The sequence below is a fragment of the Prionailurus bengalensis genome, chromosome A1 (genome assembly GCF_016509475.1).
Source record: "Prionailurus bengalensis isolate Pbe53 chromosome A1, Fcat_Pben_1.1_paternal_pri, whole genome shotgun sequence".
NCBI classification, from domain to species: Eukaryota; Metazoa; Chordata; class Mammalia; order Carnivora; family Felidae; genus Prionailurus; species Prionailurus bengalensis.
The window spans coordinates 7,275,045-7,297,450 of record NC_057343.1 but is presented as its reverse complement, the minus strand read 5'-3'; the positions used below and the strand labels follow the sequence as shown (position 1 = coordinate 7,297,450).

General features: G+C 44.6%; 1 protein-coding gene across 1 annotated transcript in view; it reads right to left on the bottom strand.

Annotated features, from left to right (window-relative positions):
* Positions 1–22,406, bottom strand: part of LOC122480955 (protein POLR1D-like) — a 49,707-nt gene that overhangs the window by 15,302 nt on the left and 11,999 nt on the right. The window contains exon 2 of the mRNA XM_043575878.1: positions 4,484–4,558. Coding sequence (XP_043431813.1) covers positions 4,484–4,558 — 75 coding nt within the window. The remainder of the gene's footprint in view (positions 1–4,483; positions 4,559–22,406) is intronic.

The window sequence follows — 22,406 nt, the reverse complement described above, 5'->3', positions numbered from 1 at the left end:
GAGAGAGACAGAGAGAACACAAGCAGGGGAGGGGCAGAGAGAGAGGGAGACACAGAGTCCAAAGCAGGCTCCAGGCTCTGAGCTGTCGGCACAGAGCCCGACACGGGGCTCGAACCCACGAACCGTGAGGTCATGACCTGAACCAAAGTCAGATGCTCAACCGACTGAGCCACCCAGGTGCCCCATAAATGTCTTTTTATAGTTAGTTTGGATAAGGATCCAAACAAGGTATACATTTTATTTGGCGTGTCTCAAGTCTATTAGTTCATAGGATTCCCCTCCTTTTCTCTGCAAGTCTTTTGTTAAAGGGAATTGGGCTGTTTGTCCTGTAGAATTCCCCACATTGGACTTTTGTGATTTTATTCCTATAGTGTCAGTTAATGTGTTCCTCTGGCCTCTGTATTTTGTGCAAGCTAGTAGTTCTGACTGGGGATGGGATCAGATTGGGGTTCAGTCTCTTCGACAAGGATGTCTCCTAAGTAGCGGCCTGGTTTTCCGCATCTTTTCTCAGCATGAAGACGGGTCCGTGAGTTCAGGTGTGGGTCCGCCTGACCTGTCCCAGAACGGTCCCCAGCAAGTCCGCATCTGGTCAGTGTAGCGGCCAGTGACCTTTGCCTAGGTCCAGTGCGTCCTTAGGGATTGCAAATGATGCCATTCTTTTTCTTTTAAAATTGGGTTTATGAGACAGAATGCACACAGAATAAAATTTATCCTTTTAAGTAAACAGCGTTAAGAGTTTTGACAAATGTACGAGGTCGATCAAGACGTAGTGCGTTTCTGTCACCCACCAAGTTCTGCAGTTAACCCCTTCCTTCTGTCCCCATGTCCTGGCAACCAGGGGCCTGCTTCCGGTCCCTATCGTTCTGGGTTTTCTAGAAGGCCACATAAATGGAATCTTACACTGTGTACGGTTTTGTGTCTGACTTCCTTCACTTGGCAGGCTCCTGGGATTCAGCCATGCTGTGTGTTATTTCTCGTCCTCTTTATTACCAAGGAGTGCTGAATGTACGGCTAGAACCACGATTTGTTTATCCGTTCATTAGTCAGTGGACATTTCAGTTGTTTCCGGTTTTCACTTACTCATTTATTTATTTTTAAATGTTTACTCATTTTTGAAAGACAGAGAGAGACAGAGCGCGAGCAGGGGAGGGGCAGAGAGAGAGGGAGACACAGAATCCGAAACAGGCTCCAGGCTCCGAGCTGTCGGCACAGAGCCCGACGCGGGGCTCGAACTCACGATCCACGAGATCATGACCTGAGCCCAAGTTGGACGCTTAACCGACTGAGCCACCCAGGGGCCCCTCGGTTCTTTTCAGTTTTGAGCCATCATGAATAAAAGCGCCATAAACATTACTGTGCGCATTTGTGTGGGTGCCTGAGTTTTCAATTCTCTGGTAATTGGTTAGAAGAAGTCTCTGTGGTGAGTATTCATAAGAAACTGCCAACTATGTTTCACAATGGCTGTATGATCTTACATTTCTGCCAACAGTGTGTGAGCATTTTAGTTGTGCCATGTCCTCGTCTTTATTTGGGACTGTCAGCCTTTTTTAATTTTTATTTTGGATACTTCAGTGCATCCCTAGTGGTGGTAACTAACTGATGTTTTCATTTGCATTTTCCTCATAACTAATGATTTGAGCATCTCTTTTTTTTTAATGTTTGTTTATTTTTGAAGGAGAGAGACACAGAGTGTGCATGGGGGAGGGGCAAAGAAAGAGGGAGAGACACGGCTGAAGCAGTGAGCATCTCTTTATATGCTGATTGGCCAACCCTGTACCATTTTCAATGATGTGTTTGTTCAGATCTTTTGCCTATTTTTAAATTGGATTGTTTGTTTTCTTATTGAGTTGCTAAGAATTCAAATGGTGATCTTATTCTAGCATTCTTTTATGTTAAAAAAATTTTTAAGTTTATTTATTTGTTTTGAGAGAGAGAGAGAGAATGTACAGGAGGGGCAGAGAGGGAGGGAAAGAAGAAAGAATCCCAAGCACTGTCACAGTGTGGAGCCCGATGTGGGGCTCGAACTCACCAACCGTGGGATCATGACCCGCGCCGAAATCAAGAGTCCGTCGCTAAACCGACCCGACTAAACCACCCAGGCACCCCACGATGTCCTTTTCATTTAATAGTTGCAGTTCTACAGGGGAGTTTTCTTTCATCAATGATTTGGTAACCCCGCAGCACAATGTGTACAGGGAACAGGATAAATGTCTTGTTCTTCCTCTCTCTTTGCCGATTTTATGGACAATGGTTTGGTTCCACAGCATTCTCCAAACGGGACCGCTAAGTTTCTTGTTGTGATTATCATTATGACCTTGTGGATCTGAACATAGTTGAGGTATTTCAGTCTTTATAGCTTTATTCTTCTTGGTGATCAAATTAGCCCATCTGGCGGGAGGGATTTCAAGTTGTTTCCTGAGTCTTTCGGCCATCACTACAGTAGTCTTCGAGTGTTTCTTTGCTTTCTCGTGTGACAAGATTCTCCGGATCGTCTTATACATTCCCTGTCTATGTAGTAACGGTGTAACCTTGCCCACAGAGAGGGCGGACTTCTGGGAGGGGATCTCAATTCTAGGAGGTAATGTCACACGCCGGACAGAAATGTCTTTGTCTAGAGTGGATCTTAGGATGGGGCAGGCCATGCCTGATGGTCTTAGAGCGCAAGCTGGCCCTGCCGAAACCCCCCAACCATGTGATTTTGGGCGGGAGCTTTGGGTCACGGGGTCTTGGTTAACCTCGACACTGAGGCCAACCACATGAGCAATCAATCATGCCTAAGTAATGAAATCCCAATAAAAACTCTGCATACCGAGGCCTGGGTGAGCTTCCCTGATGACGATATGCCACGTACATTGTCACACCTTAATGCTGACTCTATGGGGAGAGGACAACAGAAGCTTCATGTCTGGAACCCTCTCAGACAATACCCTTTATGCCCCTTACTTTGGCTGATCTGAATCTGTGTTCTTTCCCTGTAGTAAGCCGTAACTGTGAGTCTCACAGTTTTCTGTGAATTGTAGGGATTCATCAGTGACTTAAGGAAGCTGAGGGTACGTTAGGAACTCCCTGAATTTTCAGGTGGTGTAAGAAGTGAGGGCAGTCTTGGTGACTGTGACCTCTACCTTGCAGTTTGGTGAAGCCCAGACACTGCTTCAGATCTGCAGTCAGTTATCTCTCTAAAGCATGGCTTTGTACTGATATATCCAATTCGAATTTAGGATTATAGGTTTTTTACTTTGATTTTACATGTGCACCCCTTTGACGCTGGACATCTTGGTATTTAGAGCAGGTAAATATTTGCTTTATCCCGTTACATAATATTTTCCGAATAACAACATCATATTTTTGACAACATGAGGATGGAAAACAATTTAAGATTTCCTGGTAGTTCTTTTCAAAATGTAGTCACATTTCAGATCACGCACAGTAGTTCTTTTATGTGCGGCTAAGTCATTCACTAAATGGCTTTTTAGGTCTATTTGTTTTATTTTGCTTGATTTTTAAGGATTGACTTTTCCCTTTATTTACTTAACTTTGTTTTACATTTTACATAAATCACGTGCATGGTTCTAAGAGTCAAATCTACAGAATGAGGTGTGTTCTGAAGCCTAGTTTTTCTCCTCATTTTTAGATTCGACTCTTAATCACGCACAATCCTCCATTGTTGCGGATTTTAAATTCTAGATAAAAGATCTAAACTCAGCATATTTAACACATGAATGCCTATGTTATTGCTAAAGTGAAGCTTAAAAAGGCTTAGGACTAAATTCTTAAGGGTAAATTCCTCTTTTGTGTCTAAACTTTAAGTTTTAAAGCTCTATTTTGTATAGAAATTGCAAAGGCAACTTAAGTTCTACCCAGCTGAACTGTCACATAGTCGAAATACTTATGAATAGAATTTTAAAAATAAATTTCAATTTGCCAAGGGCTATAATTAAAACAGAGATCCTTGGGGCGCCTGGGTGGCTCAGTGGGTTAAGCGTCACACTCTTGATTTCAGCCCAGGCCATGATCTCACGGTTCAGCTGACGGGATTGAGCCCTACAGAGCCCACTTGGGATTCTGTCTCCCTCTCTCTCTGCTCTTCCCCTGCTCTCTCTCTCAAAATAAATAAAAAGAAACAAAAAACAAAACAAAACAAAACAGAGATCCTTAAACAATGAACACTGATACAAGATTACTCTCACATGGCGCCTTTGGGCAGTAGATCTACATATCCACTAGGGATTTGTGATCTAAAGGGATGACGGACCCTTCACAGATGCTCTCCCTCCATACCCCCAGCCCTCTTCCTCAGGGTCGCAGAGTCCCCAGAGCTGGCCCTCAACAGGGCTCCCACTCTCCTGCCCGCCTCTGGGGGATTTCCTCTACAGCCACAGTTTTACATTCCTTTCACCGGCTACAGATTTACGTATCCACATCTCCAGCCGAGACTTTCTCTTGACTACTGTTCTGTTTTAAGGAAGATCACTCAAGAACTTACCAACCCATAGGTCCCATCGTTTCTGCTCTGGTTTTGCCACGTTTTGCCTCTTTAAGCAATTCTTCAATTGCTTTCCTGATGGGGAGAAAAATAGAGTTGAGAGGTAGTCACACGACTGAATTCTTAAAAATCAGTTTATTCCACATATATGATCTTGTGGAAAGAACAGCTTTTGAAAGACAGAATGCCAAAATGGGGGAGAAGTTTTTTTAGATTAAAAAAAAAAAAAAAACAACAACATGGCTGACAGTTTTGAGCAGGTAAAAATTAAAAAGAAACTTTGTATATGAAGGGGAAACACACTGAAAATTAAAGACAAAATGACAAGCTGTATCTGCATTTAAAATGTTCAAATGCACTCTTATTCTAAGAAATACTAATGAACCCAACTCTGATAAATATATTTCTTTTTATACTTTTTTTTTTCAACGTTTATTTATTTTTGGGACAGAGAGAGACAGAGCATGAACGGGGGAGGGGCAGAGAGAGAGGGAGACACAGAATCGGAAATAGGCTCCAGGCTCCGAGCCATCAGCCCAGAGCCCGACGCAGGGCTCGAACTCCCGGACCGCGAGATGGTGACCTGAGCTGAAGTCGGACGCTTAACCGACTGCGCCACCCAGGCGCCCCAGTCTGATAAATATATTTCTACCCATTAGTTAGTAAGAGAGAAGAGAAAGGAGTACTCTTTTGCTCTACTAATGGGGACTGAAACTGATAGAACACTTCTTTAGGACAATTTGGCAACATGACAAACAGCCTTCAAAAGAAGACATACCTGCTGACCTAAAAACTCTACTTTATCCTAAGAAAATGGGTACAGTGTATATTGGATAATTTTTATTTCAGATTTCTTTGCATGTATATATTACCCAGGAAAACATCTGGATGGGTGTTATCAAGATGGTAAGAGGAGTTTCTGGGTGATTTTAATTTTTTTTGTTTGCTTTCTGTGTTTTCTATTTTTTCTAGAGTGAGTCTGTATTATTTGTGCACTTTTTTAAAATTTATTTTATTTTTATTTTAAATTTTTTTTCAATGTTTATTTATTTTTGGGACAGAGAGAGACAGAGCATGAATGGGGGAGGGGCAGAGAGAGAGGGAGACACAGAATCGGAAACAGGCTCCAGGCTCTGAGCCATCAGCCCAGAGCCCGACGCGGGGCTCGAACTCACGGACCGCAAGATCGTGACCTGGCTGAAGTCGGACGCTTAACCGACTGCGCCACCCAGGCGCCCCTATTTGTGCACTTTTTAGCAAGATTTTGAAAAAAAAAAAACAAACCAGAAAACATACTTATCAATCATATTCTGAGATATTACTCTTTTTATTTTTAACTTATATATATATAAATATATTATATATAATGATATACGTATATATAATTTACTGTAAAGTTGGCTCACACACAGTATATACAGTGTGCTCTTGGCTTCAGGAGTAGACTCCTGTGACACATCACTTACATACAATGCCCAGTGCTCATCCTAACAAGTGCCCTCTTCAATGCCCATCATCCATTCTCCACGCCCCTCCACCCCCATCAACCCTCAGTTTGTTCTCTGTATTTAAGAGTCTCTTATGGTTCGCCTCCCTCTCTGTAAATAATTTCTTTCCTTCCCTTCCCCCATGGTCTTCTGTTAAGTTTCTCAAGTTCCACATATGAGTGAAAACATACGGTATCCGTCTTTCTCTGACTCATTTCACTTAGCGTAGTACCCTCCAGTTCCATCCACGTTGCTGCAAATGGCAGGATTTCATTCTTTCTCATTGCCGAGTAGTATTCCATTGTATATATATATGTATAAATCTTCTTTATCGACTCATCAGGTTGATGGGCACACGGGCTCTTTCCATAATTTGACTATTCTTGATAGTGCTGCTGTCAACATTGGGGTGCATGTGCCCCTAAGAATCAGCGCACCTGTATCCTTTGGATAAATTCCTAGCAGTGCTATAGCTGGGGTTGTAGGGTAATTCTATTGTTAGTGTTTTGAGGAATCTCCACACTGTTTTCCAGGGCGGCTGCACCAGTTTGCATCCCCACCAACAGTACAAGAGGGTTCCCGTTTCTCCACATCCTCGCCAGCGTCTGTAGTTTCTTGAGTTGTTCACTTTAGCCACTGAGATCAGTATGAGGTGGTATGTCATTGTGGTTTTGACTTGTGTTTCCCTGATGATGAATGATGTTCAGCATCTTTCCCTGTGTCTGTTGGCCATCTGGAGTCTTCTTTGGAAAAGTGTCTATTCATGCTGAGACATTGCTCTTAAGATACTGTGTTAAGGTGCTATGGGTAGTAAAACAGAGAGATGGTCATCCCTGACTTTAATATTATTTACAATACGTAAGCGGTAAAGTGAGAGAAAAGAGAGGGATAAAGTCGGACACAGATATAGTTCAGAGACAGAACTACGCACCTAATGACAAAATTTGGAAACTGGTCATTATACACTGATTCTCTATGAAAACACTTAACCATACTGTTGTAGTACTACTTTACATAACCCTCAAACGGTGTTAATATTCTGTGAATATTTTATGATGCTTATTTTGCCGAAGCAGGCACACGGCTTAAAAAAAACCAAGTATTATTCAAAAACTTAAAATGCAGCAGCCCTCTTGCCTCAACCTTCTCCACGCACTAAAAAAATCCATTTCAACCCTTAAAAAAAAAAAGAAATTCTGTTTATCCTGGTATTTGTCACCATATTTCTCGTAGTGTGCCGGGAGACTATTTTGCCACCCTCTTGACCTTCAAAAACCACATCTACCTAGTTTTGTATAATTTACGTTTTTAATAAACTCTCACCAATAGGGATGTCTTTTAAAAAATGCCTTTTCAGTTAACTCAGCAGCTCGACACTTTCTGCTCCACCCCCGAGAGCCCACTTGACCGGGTCCGTGAAGAACGAAACACTGACCACCTTGTGCGCCCTCTCACCCCCTAGACTCACTCGCTCGGTCAGGACTGAGCCTTCACAGTTGAGCCTCATGGCGTCATGAATAGGTCAGTGCATCTGATTACCACGTAGCATCTGTCGAGGGGAAGACCCTCCTCTGGCCTATGGTCCTTCTAGCTGGACTTAGAATCAAATTGACATGAGACACATGAATAGGAAAAATATTGAATTTAATAGCATACATAAGGGGAATCCACACAGACATAAAATTTCAAAGACAGTGAGGCAACATGAAGTTCATATGGGAGGGGTAGGGCCTGAGGATACCAAGGGGAGGAAGGCTATTAGCAGGAAGGTGAGAGGAAGGATTTGGAAAACCAAGCTTGCCCTATGATGCAGATCAGTTTTTTAGGTAAAGGGGTCTCTGTTGATAGCTCTCTTCCTGGTATAGGCTCTCCTTTCCAGTTTGTCCAGAGTTAGGCAGTTGAGGGGAGTCCGAGAGCTTTTTCTGTGTCCGTTGGGTTTCGATTACTTTTAACTTGAGATCATCTTTATGCCAAAGTGGCCCATCTTGGGGTAGCCTGCTCTTGACCCCTACACAGTATTTCTTCCATCTCTTTAATAATAATAATAATAATACATCCTATTGATGTGATCTGAGGGCTTTGTTTCATCCAGTATTGCATGAAAAATGTATCCTATCTAGTTCCAAAGATCCTTTTTCACCTTAATATATGTAAGTTAAAAACTGAAAAGGTAGGGGCCCCTGGGTGGCGCAGTCGGTTAAGCGTCCGACTTCAGCCAGGTCACGATCTCGCGGCCCGTGAGTTCGAGCCCCGCGTCGGGCTCTGGGCTGATGGCTCAGAGCCTGGAGCCTGTTTCCGATTCTGTGTCTCCCTCTCTCTCTGCCCCTCCCCCGTTCATGCTCTGTCTCTCTCTGTCCCAAAAATAAACGTTGAAAAAAAAAAAAAAACTGAAAAGGTAAAAATATTCCAAATACACCTCCTCCCCCTTCCCATTGGTAAGTGCGGTACTGTATTTAAAAAAAAATTTTTTTTTTAAATATTTATTTTTTGAAATACATTTTTGTATTACAGATTATGTATACGCTTTATATACATAATATATAAAAATACGTGTATATTTTATGTGTATTTATTTTTGAGAGAGAGCACGAGCGAAAGCAGGAGGGGCAGAGAGAGAGGGAGACAGAGAATCCCAAGCAGCTGCACGCGGACAGCAGAGAGGCGCTCGAACTCTCAAGTTTCCAGATCATGACCTGAGTGGAAGTCGGAGGCCTGCCGGACTCGGCCACCCAGGCGCCCCAAGTGTGGTAGTTTCTAAATAAAAACAGCTAATCCATCCTACTTAGATCCATCCATGTGTGCCCTCTCCTCCTGACAACACAAAGTTAAAAATCTTCAGGGAAAAGGCCTGTTTGGGCCGTTCCCCAATTATGAACAAACCGTGTATCAGCTGCAAATAAACGAGAATGCATTTTCCCAAAAAACCCAGGTTAAAACGTTTGCCTGGCTCTCTTGGACCAACCCACAAAAGCCTATCTGGGTCAGAACACGGTTGAGATGCTGTACGTGTTCGGGAAACAATACTGAGTCCAGAGCCGTGCAGAGATCCCGAGGCCACATTCTAGGCACCTTCGAGAGGCGGACACTGATTTTTCTATAGTTTTACTTCATGTAAAACCATTTCCGGCACGTCATGAACTTTATCTGCCCCGATCTCTCGGAGATCTGATTTACAACCACAGTCAAAGAGAAAAGCAGCTGTAAGCATGAGAAAGGCTGCTGGGGCAGAAGGAATTCCCCGTGGGCCACACTCAGTCCCCAGCCAGCGTGGGAGGCGGGACCCCACTGCCAGGGCTGGGGTGTGGCCAGCTTGCTGTAATTGGTTTAACAACAGCTGACGTTGGCGTTGGCGTGGAGCTTCACCTTTGGCCAGGTGCTGTCCCATCTGAACACGAAGACATAGTTACAGCAACTAGTTTACAGGTGGGGGAAGTGTCACGCTGCCTAACGTGCCCGAGACGGCCCCTGCTAGTGATCCTGGGGGAGGTGGGTGGGGAGCCTGGGCACTTACTTGGAGAACCGCAGAGGCGGAGGAAGGAAGGACCGCGCACTATTTTGCCCTAGGAATGTCGAGCATGTGCTTGCTACCTCCCACCCCCAAATTCTCCTGCCTGGGCTTTCCTTCCAAATAGGAAAAGACCAATCCCTAGCAGTCACGTCTGTTGCCCTGAAAGAACAACATCATCTTCAAACTCAAAGGGGAAAGACTAGGAAGTCGGGTAGTTTGCCTCACTACTGACTGTAGCCTTTGGTTTTTCCTGAGACTCTTGCTGACGAATTCTGGGGTAAGGAAACAGTTGAGCCAGCTTCTGCTGAACGTGATCACAGAGGCTTAAATCATCAGAGATGATGATGAAACATCAACCTCAGGAAACAAGATAGTTATTTAATGAGATGATGACACGTAGGTGAAAGCTGCGTTAAAATACGGGACAAGCAAACAGCAGGAGGATACGGCAGAACTAAGTACACAGAGAACCCGAGCAAGTAAATAACTTATTCAGACACACGTTTAGTTCTGGGTACTTTTTATACTTAGATTCTTAACATCGCCAAGTTTTCTTTGTAAGACAAATTCATTCTATTAGAATATAAAATTCGATGTGAGCAAGAAGTCCAAGAAAGCCAGCTCATTAAGCAGACAGTTTTCTGGGCACGGGAACAGACTAAAATCAATTTTCAACAATCCACGTGGGTATCATCTACACCCGGTTTTCCATCCCAGCTTAGCTTCCTCGGGCCTGCCTGTTCATTCCATGAGCCAGCTGGTACATGCTTAAGGAATGTAAACTGCTCGTAAGAGCAGCTTAAGTAAAACCCAAGCGGGAATGCGAATCTGGTGCAAAATCATCTGAAAGCCCAAAGTCAACAAATTAGTTTTGAGTTATCTGGGTCTATGTTTCTTTTTCCTCACATAAATCAATCTAAGAGTTAAGTCTACCCTACAGAAATGGTGGCAAGAAAACCAAGGCAACTGAAATGAAACAATAGAAATTGAGGGACACTGGGGCACCTGGATGGCTCAGTCCAACGTCTGACTTCGGCTCAGGTCGTGATCTCACAGTTTGTGAGCTCGAGCCCGACGTCCGGCTCTGTGCTGACAGCTCAGAGCCTGGAGCCTGCTTCGGATTCTGTGTCTCCTTCCTCTCTGCCCCTCTCTGTTCATACTTTGTCTCTCTCTTTCTCTCTCTCAAAAATAAAGAAAACACTAAAAAAAAATTTTTTTTTTAAAAAATTTTTTTTCAATGTTTATTTATTTTTGGGACAGAGAGAGACAGAGCATCAACGGGGGAGGGGCAGAGAGAGAGGGAGACACCGAATCGGAAACAGGCTCCAGGCTCCGAGCCATCAGCCCAGAGCCCGACGCGGGGCTCAAACTCACGGGCCGCGAGATCGTGACCTGGCTGAAGTCGGACGCTTAACCGACTGCGCCACCCAGGCGCCCCTAAAAAAAATTTTTGAAAAGGAAACTGAGAGGCAAATTAGGTAAGAACATAAGAAAATGAGATCTTTCAAGGAATAAAATCAGAAAAGCTAACCATCAATTAATTGTTCAAAAAAAAGACAGAGCCAGGCCTCTGGATCTGCATCATACTGTGTCTTGAGAAATGGTGAAGGAGAGTGCTACAGACTGAATATGTGTGTGTTCCCCCAAATTCATACTCTGATACCCTGATTCCCGGTGTGATGGGACCAGGACATGATTAACTCACGAGGGTGGCTTCTTTAGCTCCACAAGGCCTGGGAGACTATAAGGTGGCTTCTTTGGTGCTGCTAATGTTGTTTCGTGATCTAGGTGCGCTCACTTTATGACTGTTTACCAAGCTGTAAACTTATGATTTGTGCACTTTTCTGTATGTACAATTACAGTCCAATAAAAACGATTAACAACAAAAAAGGTGCCTTTGATCAACTAACCGTGTAGTAGCTGCTGCATGATGGATGGGAAAGGCAGTTCAAAAAAGGCAATTACGTCGTGGAGGACTACCCCGAAGGTCTTGTGTTTAAACAGGCGTGACTGTACGATAAACACACGGATTTAGGAAACTGGCACAAACGAGTGAAGTGCCATTGGCCGCCGGTGACTAACAAACACCTGACAGGCCCAGCTAATTATCACTGCTGAAGGCCCCCAGTTCATGCTCAGGGTACTGGGTAAAATTTAAAAGAAACTGGACTATAGCAAATCAAGGTCTTCCCACGGAGTGGTAAGTTTCGAAGAAAGAAACGGAACAATTTACTTAATCTTCAGTAAGGATTTGATGTCAGACCATAGAACATTCCGATAAAAAAAAACAAAAAAACAAAACCAGAGACAGATGATTCGGATCACTGCTAGACATCTGCAAACAGCTGTCTACAGGCTCATGATCAGTCAGCAGTAATTAGCAGTTAGTTGAGTGACCATGTGGATTGGCAGAAGCCAGAGGAAAAACTGGGGGCTCTGTATTATTCAGTGATTTGATTATAGATACAGAGGAAGAAATTCAGGCCAAACTCATTTAAGCTCAGAAAACCACATTGGGCGGGTTCCCCTATCAGCTGTCAAGAAAGGTAAGAAAATTCAAACTGTGGAGAAGGTTTTTGAAGATAAAACTCAATAGGAACGTTGAGATCATCTGGGAAAATGAAAAGAATTGTTTGTAGACAAAAGATGGGAGGCTGAGGAAGTTAATTCTGTAGATTATGTTAAATGTGGCCAACCTCTGTCAAGTACATGCTCTGTGAGATGATTTATACAGTGATCAAGGCCCTTCCCTGTAGAGGCTTATATGAGGGACTGTATATCAAATAAACATCTGTATGTGTACATCAGAAATAAAAATTACTTAGGGGAATGTGGGGAAGGAACCTCAATATATCTTTATTTACAATATAACAGGGAGAGTTCTGAGAAAAGCTGCTTAATTTTTATTTATTTTTAAAAAAAAAAATTTTTTTTTCAACGTTTATTTATTTTTGGGACAGAGAGAGACAGAGCATGAACGGGGGAGGGGCAGAGAGAGGGGGAGACACAGAATCGGAAACAGGCTCCAGGCTCCGAGCCATCAGCCCAGAGCCTGATGCGGGGCTCGAACTCACAGACCGCGAGATCGTGACCTGGCTGAAGTCGGACGCTTAACCGACTGCGCCACCCAGGCGCCCCAAGCTGCTTAATTTTTAAAAACAACTTATGGGGTGCCTGGGTGGCTTGGTCGGTTAAGCGTCCGACTTCGGCTCAGGTCATGATCTCACGGTCTGTGAGTTCGAGCCCCGCATCGGGCTCTGTGCTGACAGCTCAGAGCCTGGAGCCTGTTTCCGATTCTGTGTCTCCCTCTCTCTCTGCCCCTCCCCCGTTCATGCTCTGTCTCTCTCGGTCTCAAAAATAAATAAACGTTAAAAAAAATTAAAAAAAAAAAAAACAAAAAAAACACAAAAAAACAACTTATGTCTGGGGCGCCTGGGTGGCTCAGCTGGTTAAGCGTCCGACTTCGGCTCAGGTCACGATCTCACGGTTTGTGAGTTCGAGCCCCGCGTCTGCCTCTGTGCCGACAGCTCGGAGCCTGGAGCCTGCTTCGGATTCTGTGTCTCCCTCTCTCTCTGCCCTTTCCCTGCTCACGTTCTGTCTCTCTGTCGCTCAAAAATAAACAGACATTAAAAAAAAAAAAAAAAAACCAAAAACCCTTATGCCGATAAAATACCAAAGGTCAATGGGGGAGCATGAATTTGAATGTAGGATAAATGAAACTTGGTGATTTCATGCCAACACGGACCAAAAAATAAGAAAGTGGTAGGTCAAGCTACGCTGGGAAAAATCAAAGATGTGGATCGCTTTTTACTTTGATGATCGTAACCCCACAAGGTTGCCACGAGGATAAAGTAGTTTATTTGGTTCCAAGTGTTCCGGTAAGAAGCACAAGACATAGGAGAGGTGCTTTTTGCTTGACTAAACTCCTAGAGGTCGGGGAACTTGTCTGTTGTCGTCCCAGTTTCCCCCATGCCTGTCTGGCACATGGTGGGTACTCAGTTAGTTCTGGGGAAAGAATGGGTTCTGGGTGTGAGTGGGGCAGGACAACAATGCAAGGATTTACCAGTAAAAACGCTGTATCTGTAGCAGGAAGAGGAGGTGACGGGGGAGGCAGAAGCGGCGGGACAAGGACAGTGAAGACAAAGCAGGGAGACCATGTGTCACGGAGCAAAGAAACGTGATGAAGGAACTGGCGGCCACCTTGGGCCGTGTCCCGCGGTGGCCGGGTGTGAAGAGCAGCGCCCAAACGCCACAGCCTGGGTGGCGTCGTGTTTCAGGTCCGAGTGGGAAACCGCAGCCAAGGACGGGGGGCGCAGAGGCAGCTGTCAGAATGCGGCACGGCTGGAATTTTTCCCACCAGGATGGAGGTCTTTCCCCCCTCTGGGGCTGCCCGAAAGTCTCCGCCAGCGGTCACTTCTAGAAAACGCTTTGCCCTTTGTGTGCTACCAGAGATGAATGACCTTTGTTTGGCTTCTGATACCTTCCTTTGCGTCCTCAGGAGAACGGGTAAAGCCCATTTCGTTTGTCTGTTACGGCTCTCGAAACTCCATCGCTTAGTGGAGACGCCGACTGCGCTTTGAAATAAAAGTCCTCAGGGTTGGAGTCTGAGCACGCTAACACTGCGATCCTGGGATGTCGCGGTGGGGGGGCGGGGGGGGGGGGGCGGACCGGACCGTCCCTGCGAGGCCTCACCAGACGTCCCGTGCCCCACACAGCCAGCCCAACTGCAGCACTCTATCTGCCGTTACGGGCACGGTACGGCTTTGCTCGGGCCACGCTCCCCGTCCAAACTGTCCTGCACTCCGGACACAACCTTGTCACCATTCAGATCGCATGTTACCTTCTCTGCAAGACTTCCCTGATCTGCCTGCTTGCTCCAGAGCAATGGGTGTTACCACTCCTTTCTCTGAGGCCCACCGAGGGACAGATAAAGTCCCACAGACGACGCTCCTAAATATTTACAGGTTATAAGATAAACTAAATACCGTTCAATAACATACGTTCATTCCTCCTGTGATAAATACACCTTCATTATAATAAGACAGTTTTAAAAATGCGTAAAGCTATTTTGTTAAACGACTGAAGGCAAACTGCCAGCACGCATTGATAATTCTGTTTACGAGTTGGTAATATTTGGCTGGGTACAGAAATAAAGACACACATCATTCATATATTATGTATTTATAGTCTAAAATGTATTTTCTCGCCTTGATTTTGGCAAAATCACTCTACTGGTAAAATCCAGATTTTTACATAAATTGTGTTCTCTGAACATAGATTAGATTCTATTATGTTCTAGTAATCTAAAGTATTAAAAAATATATAGCTGCATTTAATGTGGGTAAAATTTTAATATATTTGCCAAAAGGTTAATTGCCTTAAATGTCAAAAACTGAAAACCTAAGTTTGGGATGTTGTAAAATTTCCCGGTAAAATACTAAAATGATGAACGAGTTGGTGTCAACCTTCTGGCACGCTCTGTATCCACCTGCACATTTACATATGTGCCAAGTATTATGACTTAAATTCCCGATGTTATTCAGCCCCCACATCTACCCGAGCCTAGTACTATGCTGAGTCACGAGAACCTGCAGACCCATGCACTGAAACCCTCAGACAAGCGGGAAAATGGAAGCTCGGCGCGACGAGGGAACAGTATTTTCTTACGGTATAATCTGCTGCTTTTGTGGTGAGAAGGTTCGACAGGTTCACACGTCTTTTCTGTCCAACCACTTCCGTAGCTCAAATCCCTCCTGTAGGCGAAAGCAGGTTCTGCTTCAGAGTCAACGGCGGTGCGACGCGCGGATTTCCACGTATTCAACGGTTTCCTTTCATTCGACGATACAGCTCAGAACACAAGGGGGGGCGGGTGTTTCTCGGGTTACGAATTGCACCGAGTGCGATTCACACGCCTAGTGACGGCGGGGCCTGTGTGTGTCTGTGATCTATGGGGCTGTCTTCCTGCCCAGGTTCAAGGCAAGTCTCCTTCGCACGTTGATATGATTTAGCATGTAATATGCACCTCTGGGGCTGTGATGAAAGCTAATGGCAACAGTGGCTACATGCCATGTATCTTACGCCTAAGCCTCACAACCCCACTGTGTAACTACTGGTTTACTGATCAAGAGGTAAGGAGAAAATAAGGAAAAGGGCCACAAGAGCCAGTAAAGGATGGGGCTGGGGGGTGAACTCTGGGGCCCAGGATCTTGGTTAACCCTTACATCGCCATACTAGAAGGTGTGTTCCCAACCCTCAAGAAGCTCAGTCTAGTGAGAGAGAGAGGCATTTAAGGGAAGACAGCAACATTGTACTATATTGATTTGTACTTCTGACAAGAACTGTTGTGGTGGAGGTAACATGCCGGACCCTTCACCTGGACTTTGATATTCTCAAATCTCCACAGCTCCCATTATAGTTGACTTCTGAGGGTGGGTAATTATTATAGAGAGATGACCGCTTCAGTTAATAGGGAATATGTGGGCTGACTCTTGGCGGGAAGCCTTATGCCTCAGTTCATAAGACACCTCATCACAGGAATGGCTTCAAAATGAAATGACCTCATTTTCAAAGTAGTTAAGTATCTTTTACCATATTTATTCTTCAATCCTGATGTAGGAGCCACCTGCAGAAAATACAGGGGTCCATTTTCAGTTTATATCGTGAGATCTGATTATATAAGCCCTGGTAAATTTTAATGTTTTATTTTATTTTTGAGACAGAGAGAGACAGAGCATGAGCGGGGGAGGGTCAGAGAGAGAGGGAGACACAGAATCTGAAACAGGCTCCAGGCCCTGAGCTGTCAGCACAGAGCCCCACGCGGGGCTCGAACTCACGGACCGTGAGATCGTGACCTGAGCCGAAGTCAGAGGCTCAACCGACTGAGCCACCCAGGCGCCCCAGCCCTGGTAAATTTTATATACTACGAAGAAAAGCATCTCTTACTAAAAAAAACTTTGTGGGGGTGGGGGTGGGGACACCACCGGTAAAATATTTCCCAGTAAAATACTAAAATGATGAACGAGTCGGTGTCAACCTTCTCGTACGCTCTGTACGAGGATGAACTTAGAAAGGAATAAACTCTAAAGAGAAAAGCCCATGAATTCTACCATTCCAGGAACGGCAGCATATCTCTTTGATGGGGCAAAGGTTAAGTTCAAAGATACATGCGTGTTCTCCTGAAATACGACTAGCGAGAAATAAACCCAGACAGAGAATCTAAAGTCAAAGTTATTTGTGAGCAATCTCAATCAATGAAAGCATTTTGTTATCTCCTTAAGAGAACGGACGCATTGAAGAACAAAACTGACGAAAGGAAAACTACAAGGAAAAAAAAGTGCTTAACGTCTAGAAAGATGGCTATAGAAGGGAGCCAATGAGAGAGCCAAGAAAAGCTAATATGGCAGCTGCTTAAATTTGGTAAAGGAAAGGAAAACCTGGCAGAACGCTACAGAAGCCGAAATATAAAATAAAACTCAGTCTCATCAAACAGCCATTCAAAATGCAAAAAAGAAAAAAAAAATCACAACAGTGTACAAAGGAAAAAAATCACAGCATAAAGCCTCTAAAGTCTGTCTGCACAGCTTTCTTCAGGGAGGGCTGGTGTTGGGCACACCGACCTTTGATAATACACCGCATTCCAGAAAAGCCACCTCACCAAGAGCGTGGTCTGTAAATCACTGTCTGAATCCAGGGAGCTCCGCTGCACACGAGCGACCTGCGGTTCTCTCCAGACTGTCCTGCACAAGGCTTCTGAGCCCCTGGATCTCAGCCCCGAGGACGGCCTAGTCAGCAGAAAGCCTGGCCAGCCCGCAGAAGCTACTTCCCTCAGGGGTGTCAAGGCCGCCGTAAACTGCCCCCTTCTAGGATTAGGAAGCATACTTAGGGGCCAAGAGCCAAGGAACGGAAAAACATGAAGACAGAAAGTTCCAGAATGTGTAGGACTTCCTAGTCGTTTCATGCTCTTTAAAAAGGTGCTTTCCTTTGAAAACCCACCTTAGAAACTCTTCTCCTGGAGCAGCCATCTCACGATAAAAAAGTGACCTGTCATCCAGGGAATCAGGCGCTTTTTAGGAACTGAACGGGAAGAAGACATACTGAGATGTCTAAATCTTAGAAGTCCAGCGATGCACCAGGAGGTGAGAGGAAGAGAAAGCCTATGCTTCACAGCCATCGACACAGGCTCAGTGACCACCCCGGGGCGCTCAGCGCAAGGCAGAGTCAGGCCTAGAGAGGCCTGAGTAGATGGAGGGCGTGTTGAAGAGGGGGATCCCCCGGGCGAGGCGTGCCCTGGGCCTCATCTTGACCGCCCCATGTTCCCTTGGCTTTCGCACTGGGTATCAAAGAGTGCTTTGAGAGAGGTAGCAGTTTCCCCTACAAAACTGGCACAGAGTTCCTGTGTACGTCTACACACAGACAATATTTTCTACATCAGTAATTAAGTACAAGAATCTCACGTAAACATAATCCACTGAAACCAAGCAGTACGTCCCGGACTCTATAAACCCTCCAGTGTTTCCAGTTTCAGGCTGTCTTTCAGGTGCCAATTTATGTGACAATGAATCGAAGCAGAACAAGGCCATCTTCCAGCCCATGCTCCAATTGAAAAGATCCTTGGTTACTCTGCATACGAGTGCATTGGGGGAAGAAATTCCGTACTAAGGTAGCGGTGAAAGGAACTAATTAAGCAGGTGGGCACACACACACGAACCTACCCTTGGGAGTGGCGTCCCTCTGAGGTAAACCTTTGTAAGAGGTTCAAGGTACTCAACTTCGATGGCTCACCCAAACAAGTCGGTCCACACAGCGCAACTGTGCAAACAAGGTCTTACATGTCCTTCTAAAGCCCCCGGAGAGGCTTCCCTTGTGGCTGCCAGGAGCTGCCGGGTCCCGGTGCAATGCGAAGGGAAATAGGAAAGCATGGTCTGGAGGAAGTGTTCCACGATGCATTTTGCTAAAGGTCAAAAAACTGAAAAGCGGACTTGGCCTGTCCCTTTACTGCTGCTGTGCCTTTACGTAGCTGCACCTACGAGAGTCACTGTGTCTGTGACTGAAATACAATCCACCCTTCAGGATGGAGAAACAGCTGTGGTTTAACCGGATGAAGCGGGGCTAACGAAGAGGTTAGGACTGTGTTAAAAATGGAATAGGTATCCAACGGAGATGGAGGGGGGCAATTCTGAGAGATATTAACGTGCTGATTACCCAAACGGCATAATTTGGCCCGTTTCCGATGTCTGATGTACTCGTGGGCTTATAGAAAAGGGCACTGTGTTTTCAATAGAAAAGCTCAGAACCAGAATTTCACATCTTACTTGAAGCCATCAAAGCCCCAAGTTCACAATTCTCCCTTAGCATTTGCTTGATAGGAAGTGGACCGTATGCTAAACTCCTGTATCAATTCCTAAACAGCATTTCCAGAGAGGCCTCGATTCCAAGTATCTACAGGGCTCTTTTTACTATAATATGGAAGGAAAGAAACCGAGATGGAGAGACAGACAGCACGAGTCGGGGAGGGGCAGAGAGAGAGCGAGAGGGAGACAAAGAATCCCAAGCAGGATCTGCACTGCCCAGGCAGAGCCCAATGTGGGGGCTCGAACCCACGAGGCTGTGAGATCATGACCTGAGCCGAAACCAAGAGTTGGACGCTTAACCCACTAAGCCATCCAGGCGCCCCTAAGGAACCTTTAAATATAATAATATGTTATGAGAACATAAAGTAAAAGTTTCCCAAATGTTAAGAGTCTGATTTTATTATTTAAAGCCAAGGAAATTATGGCTTAGGGAGGTTAACAACTGGCCTAAAACTAAAGTTATCGTTTTTCTTTTATTGGAAAATTTAACAAAATTCTCAGTATTTCTCACCCTCCCTCCCAACCTAAGATGGCATTTTTCCATCATCCTGGTAGGGATTACCAGGGGACAGACTACAATTATGATATTCTGGCCCAGGGTCACTGCCTTTAGAGAACAATTCGGCAAAGAGCGGCACTAACACGATCCCGGTGCTACTGCATGTCTATAATCGTGTTGTAAAACACACACAAGAAGCAAACCCCACCCAGCAATGGCTGATGGGAAACTTGGTCCTGGCTGAATTCAGGAGTGGTAAAACTAGAACTCCCTCGGCCTGGCAAATGTCTCTTCAAGTAATTTACTGTGATTGCTCAATCATATAAAACCGAAAACCTACATAAAATTACCTGAATTATTCACTTCAAAGGTTTTGACAGATCAAAACCTTTTAATATGCAAACCCATATTTTAGGTTGGCAACCGGTGGGGTGCAGTGGGAGCCCACTCCACTAGCCAACTGGGTGTTCTTGGGCAAATCATACACCTTCCCTGAGTGTGTTTCTCGCCATAAAATGAGATTAAGCCCTAGCTCACAGATGCATTGTATGGAATGAAAAAGTATGAGAAAGTATAAAAGGGCTTTCTTTGTATTGATCTTTCTTGGGAGGGGCAATGTAGTTCACCTAGGGATTTGAATTTGGCAAAACATTTTTCAATCTCAGTACCTCCTTCTTTAATTTATATTCTGTGAAGAAAAGCTTCCAGAATGTTCATGTTTTTAATCCTGTGTATTGTTCTGTTTTGATGATATTTATTGGTCCAAATAATAAAGGAAATTATTTATTTATTTTGAGAGAGACACACACACACACACACACAGTGGGGGGGGGTGGGGGGGGCGGGGAGGGGGAGAGAGAATGAATCCCAAGCAGGCTCCGAACCGTCAGCACGGAGCCTGAGGCAGGGCTCGAACACATGAACTGCGAGATCATGACCTGAGCTGAGATCAAGAGTCAGATGCTTAACCATCTGAGCCACCTGGGCGCCCCAAGGAAATTCTATCTTTCTACAGCCAGAGGAAACTTTGTGTGCACTTGGCAGAGCTAACCAAGTCCTTCGGTGAAACCGAGTGAGATGTGAAAGGGCTAACAGGGAGACGGGCGGAGAACCAGTCAGAAGAGAACTACTTCAAAGGGCCAACGACCCATGAAACACATGATCAGAAACAAACTCTACGAAAGCCCCCTATCTTGTATGTACAAAAAGAAAGCCAGTGGTCTGGTCTGGGTTCTTCAGCTTTTCAAAGAGTTCATTGCGTTCATTCTTGAACTAGGTCTGCTCCAGGCAATACGGGCGGACAGGTTAACATCCCAGTGAACGTGTGCAACATAAGAACACACGTTCGGGATAATTCAAGCTTCAGAGCAGAGTTTCCTACCTGAAAAATCCAGATCGAGTAGAGTTATGAATTGATTGTTCTGTAAACATTCCCTATGCCATCTCTTGGCGCTTTTCAGAGAGGGATTATGCAGTTCTTACTTTCTAGACCTGAATCAAGGACACGTTCAAGTCTCCTTAGGAAAATGACAAAGCCACTAGAATACTGTAAAGAAAAGGATGTGCCCCAGTCCTGCCACTTACTAGCTCCGTGGTCTTGTGATCCTGGTTACCTTATCTGTAAAATAAAGATACTTCTGTTCTTTCAGAGTTCTTACGGGGATCAAATACAATCATATATATAGTTACTTTGTAACTATAAAGCAGTGAACAAATGTAAGACATTATTTGAAGAAATCTACTCCTGAAATAAAATAAGTAAAAATTAAAAAAAATTTAAAAAGTGGTTATAAAGTATCGATAGTTATGTGTTAACTAAAACACAAAAGTATTATATAATAGTACCTATAATGTGTATAGCAATTAACAGCATAATACATTATCTCGTGGACCCTCAGAAGAACCCTTGAAGTTATTGTTCCCTTTCTGTTAGGCAACTAAGGCTTAATTAAGAAGTCTGACTCATCCAAGGTCAACCAGTAGAGGGTACACCTGAGTCTCCCCCAGACCTTTCTGACTCCACATCCAGAGCCCCGTCAATTAACACACACCCTTGTTTTACTGCGTCTGTGAAGATGTTTTCCACATTTTCAGGATGAGGAAGTGCTGCTTTGGTACAACAGGGATTAAACGACTAGAACGTAAAGATAATGCCAATGAAGTTTAATAATATGGGAAACGGTACTTTCACAAACCAAGTTATCAGTAAACCTGTATCTGGATTCTTAACCTGAGACTAACTCTTTGACTCTTTTCATGGTTCAGATCAGCCTCATTTCCATCATGTTGCAGCCTGGACTGGGAAATAAACAAGACAACACAAGACAGTTTTGTCTCTCAAATCGAACTCTCTGGAGCATACGTTCTCACAAAGCTTTGTTACCTTCATATGTACCTGAGGGAGGTTAACACAGGCAACATTATGGACATAAGAAGCTGAGCCTAAGGAGTCAGGCTGTCCTGGGTCATACCCACTTACTACCCACATACCCTTGGGCTGGTTACTTCTCCAGGCCTCGGTTTCCTCTTCTATAAATGGGAAAAACTCTCTACCTTGAAGGAGGAGTAAACTGGTTTTCGCATGTGGCTAGGCAAATTGGTCTTCTTACTTTACGGTCACAGTTACGTGTCTGTTTGGCCATCTGCTCCTGGCTAGGGAGAAGCCCAGTTGGCTTCCTCGTGTCCTGGCTTGTTCTGAAGCACACTGCTCTCAGGTGGGGACCAATTTATTAGAACACGAAAACAAACAGGGAACCCTTGGCTCGCAAGCTGCAAGTCTGGGCAGCAGCGGTGAACGCCTGTGGCACTTCAAGACAGACATTTTCAGCACAGCGTCTAATCAGAAGGCCCCAGAATCTCCAATTTCCTCCATCCACTTAAGAACAAAGAACGATCTTCACCGTGTCAATAAAGAAGCCAACCAACCAACCACAGGTAGCGATTTGCAGAACCAAGTCCGGAAGGCTTCGATGATAAGATCTGATGCAGAGTATGACTCCACTGCATTTACTCTGACACACAAAGAACATGATGGTGACACTCTTTATTCTTCGTTTTCAGGGAATGAAATGGTAATTGA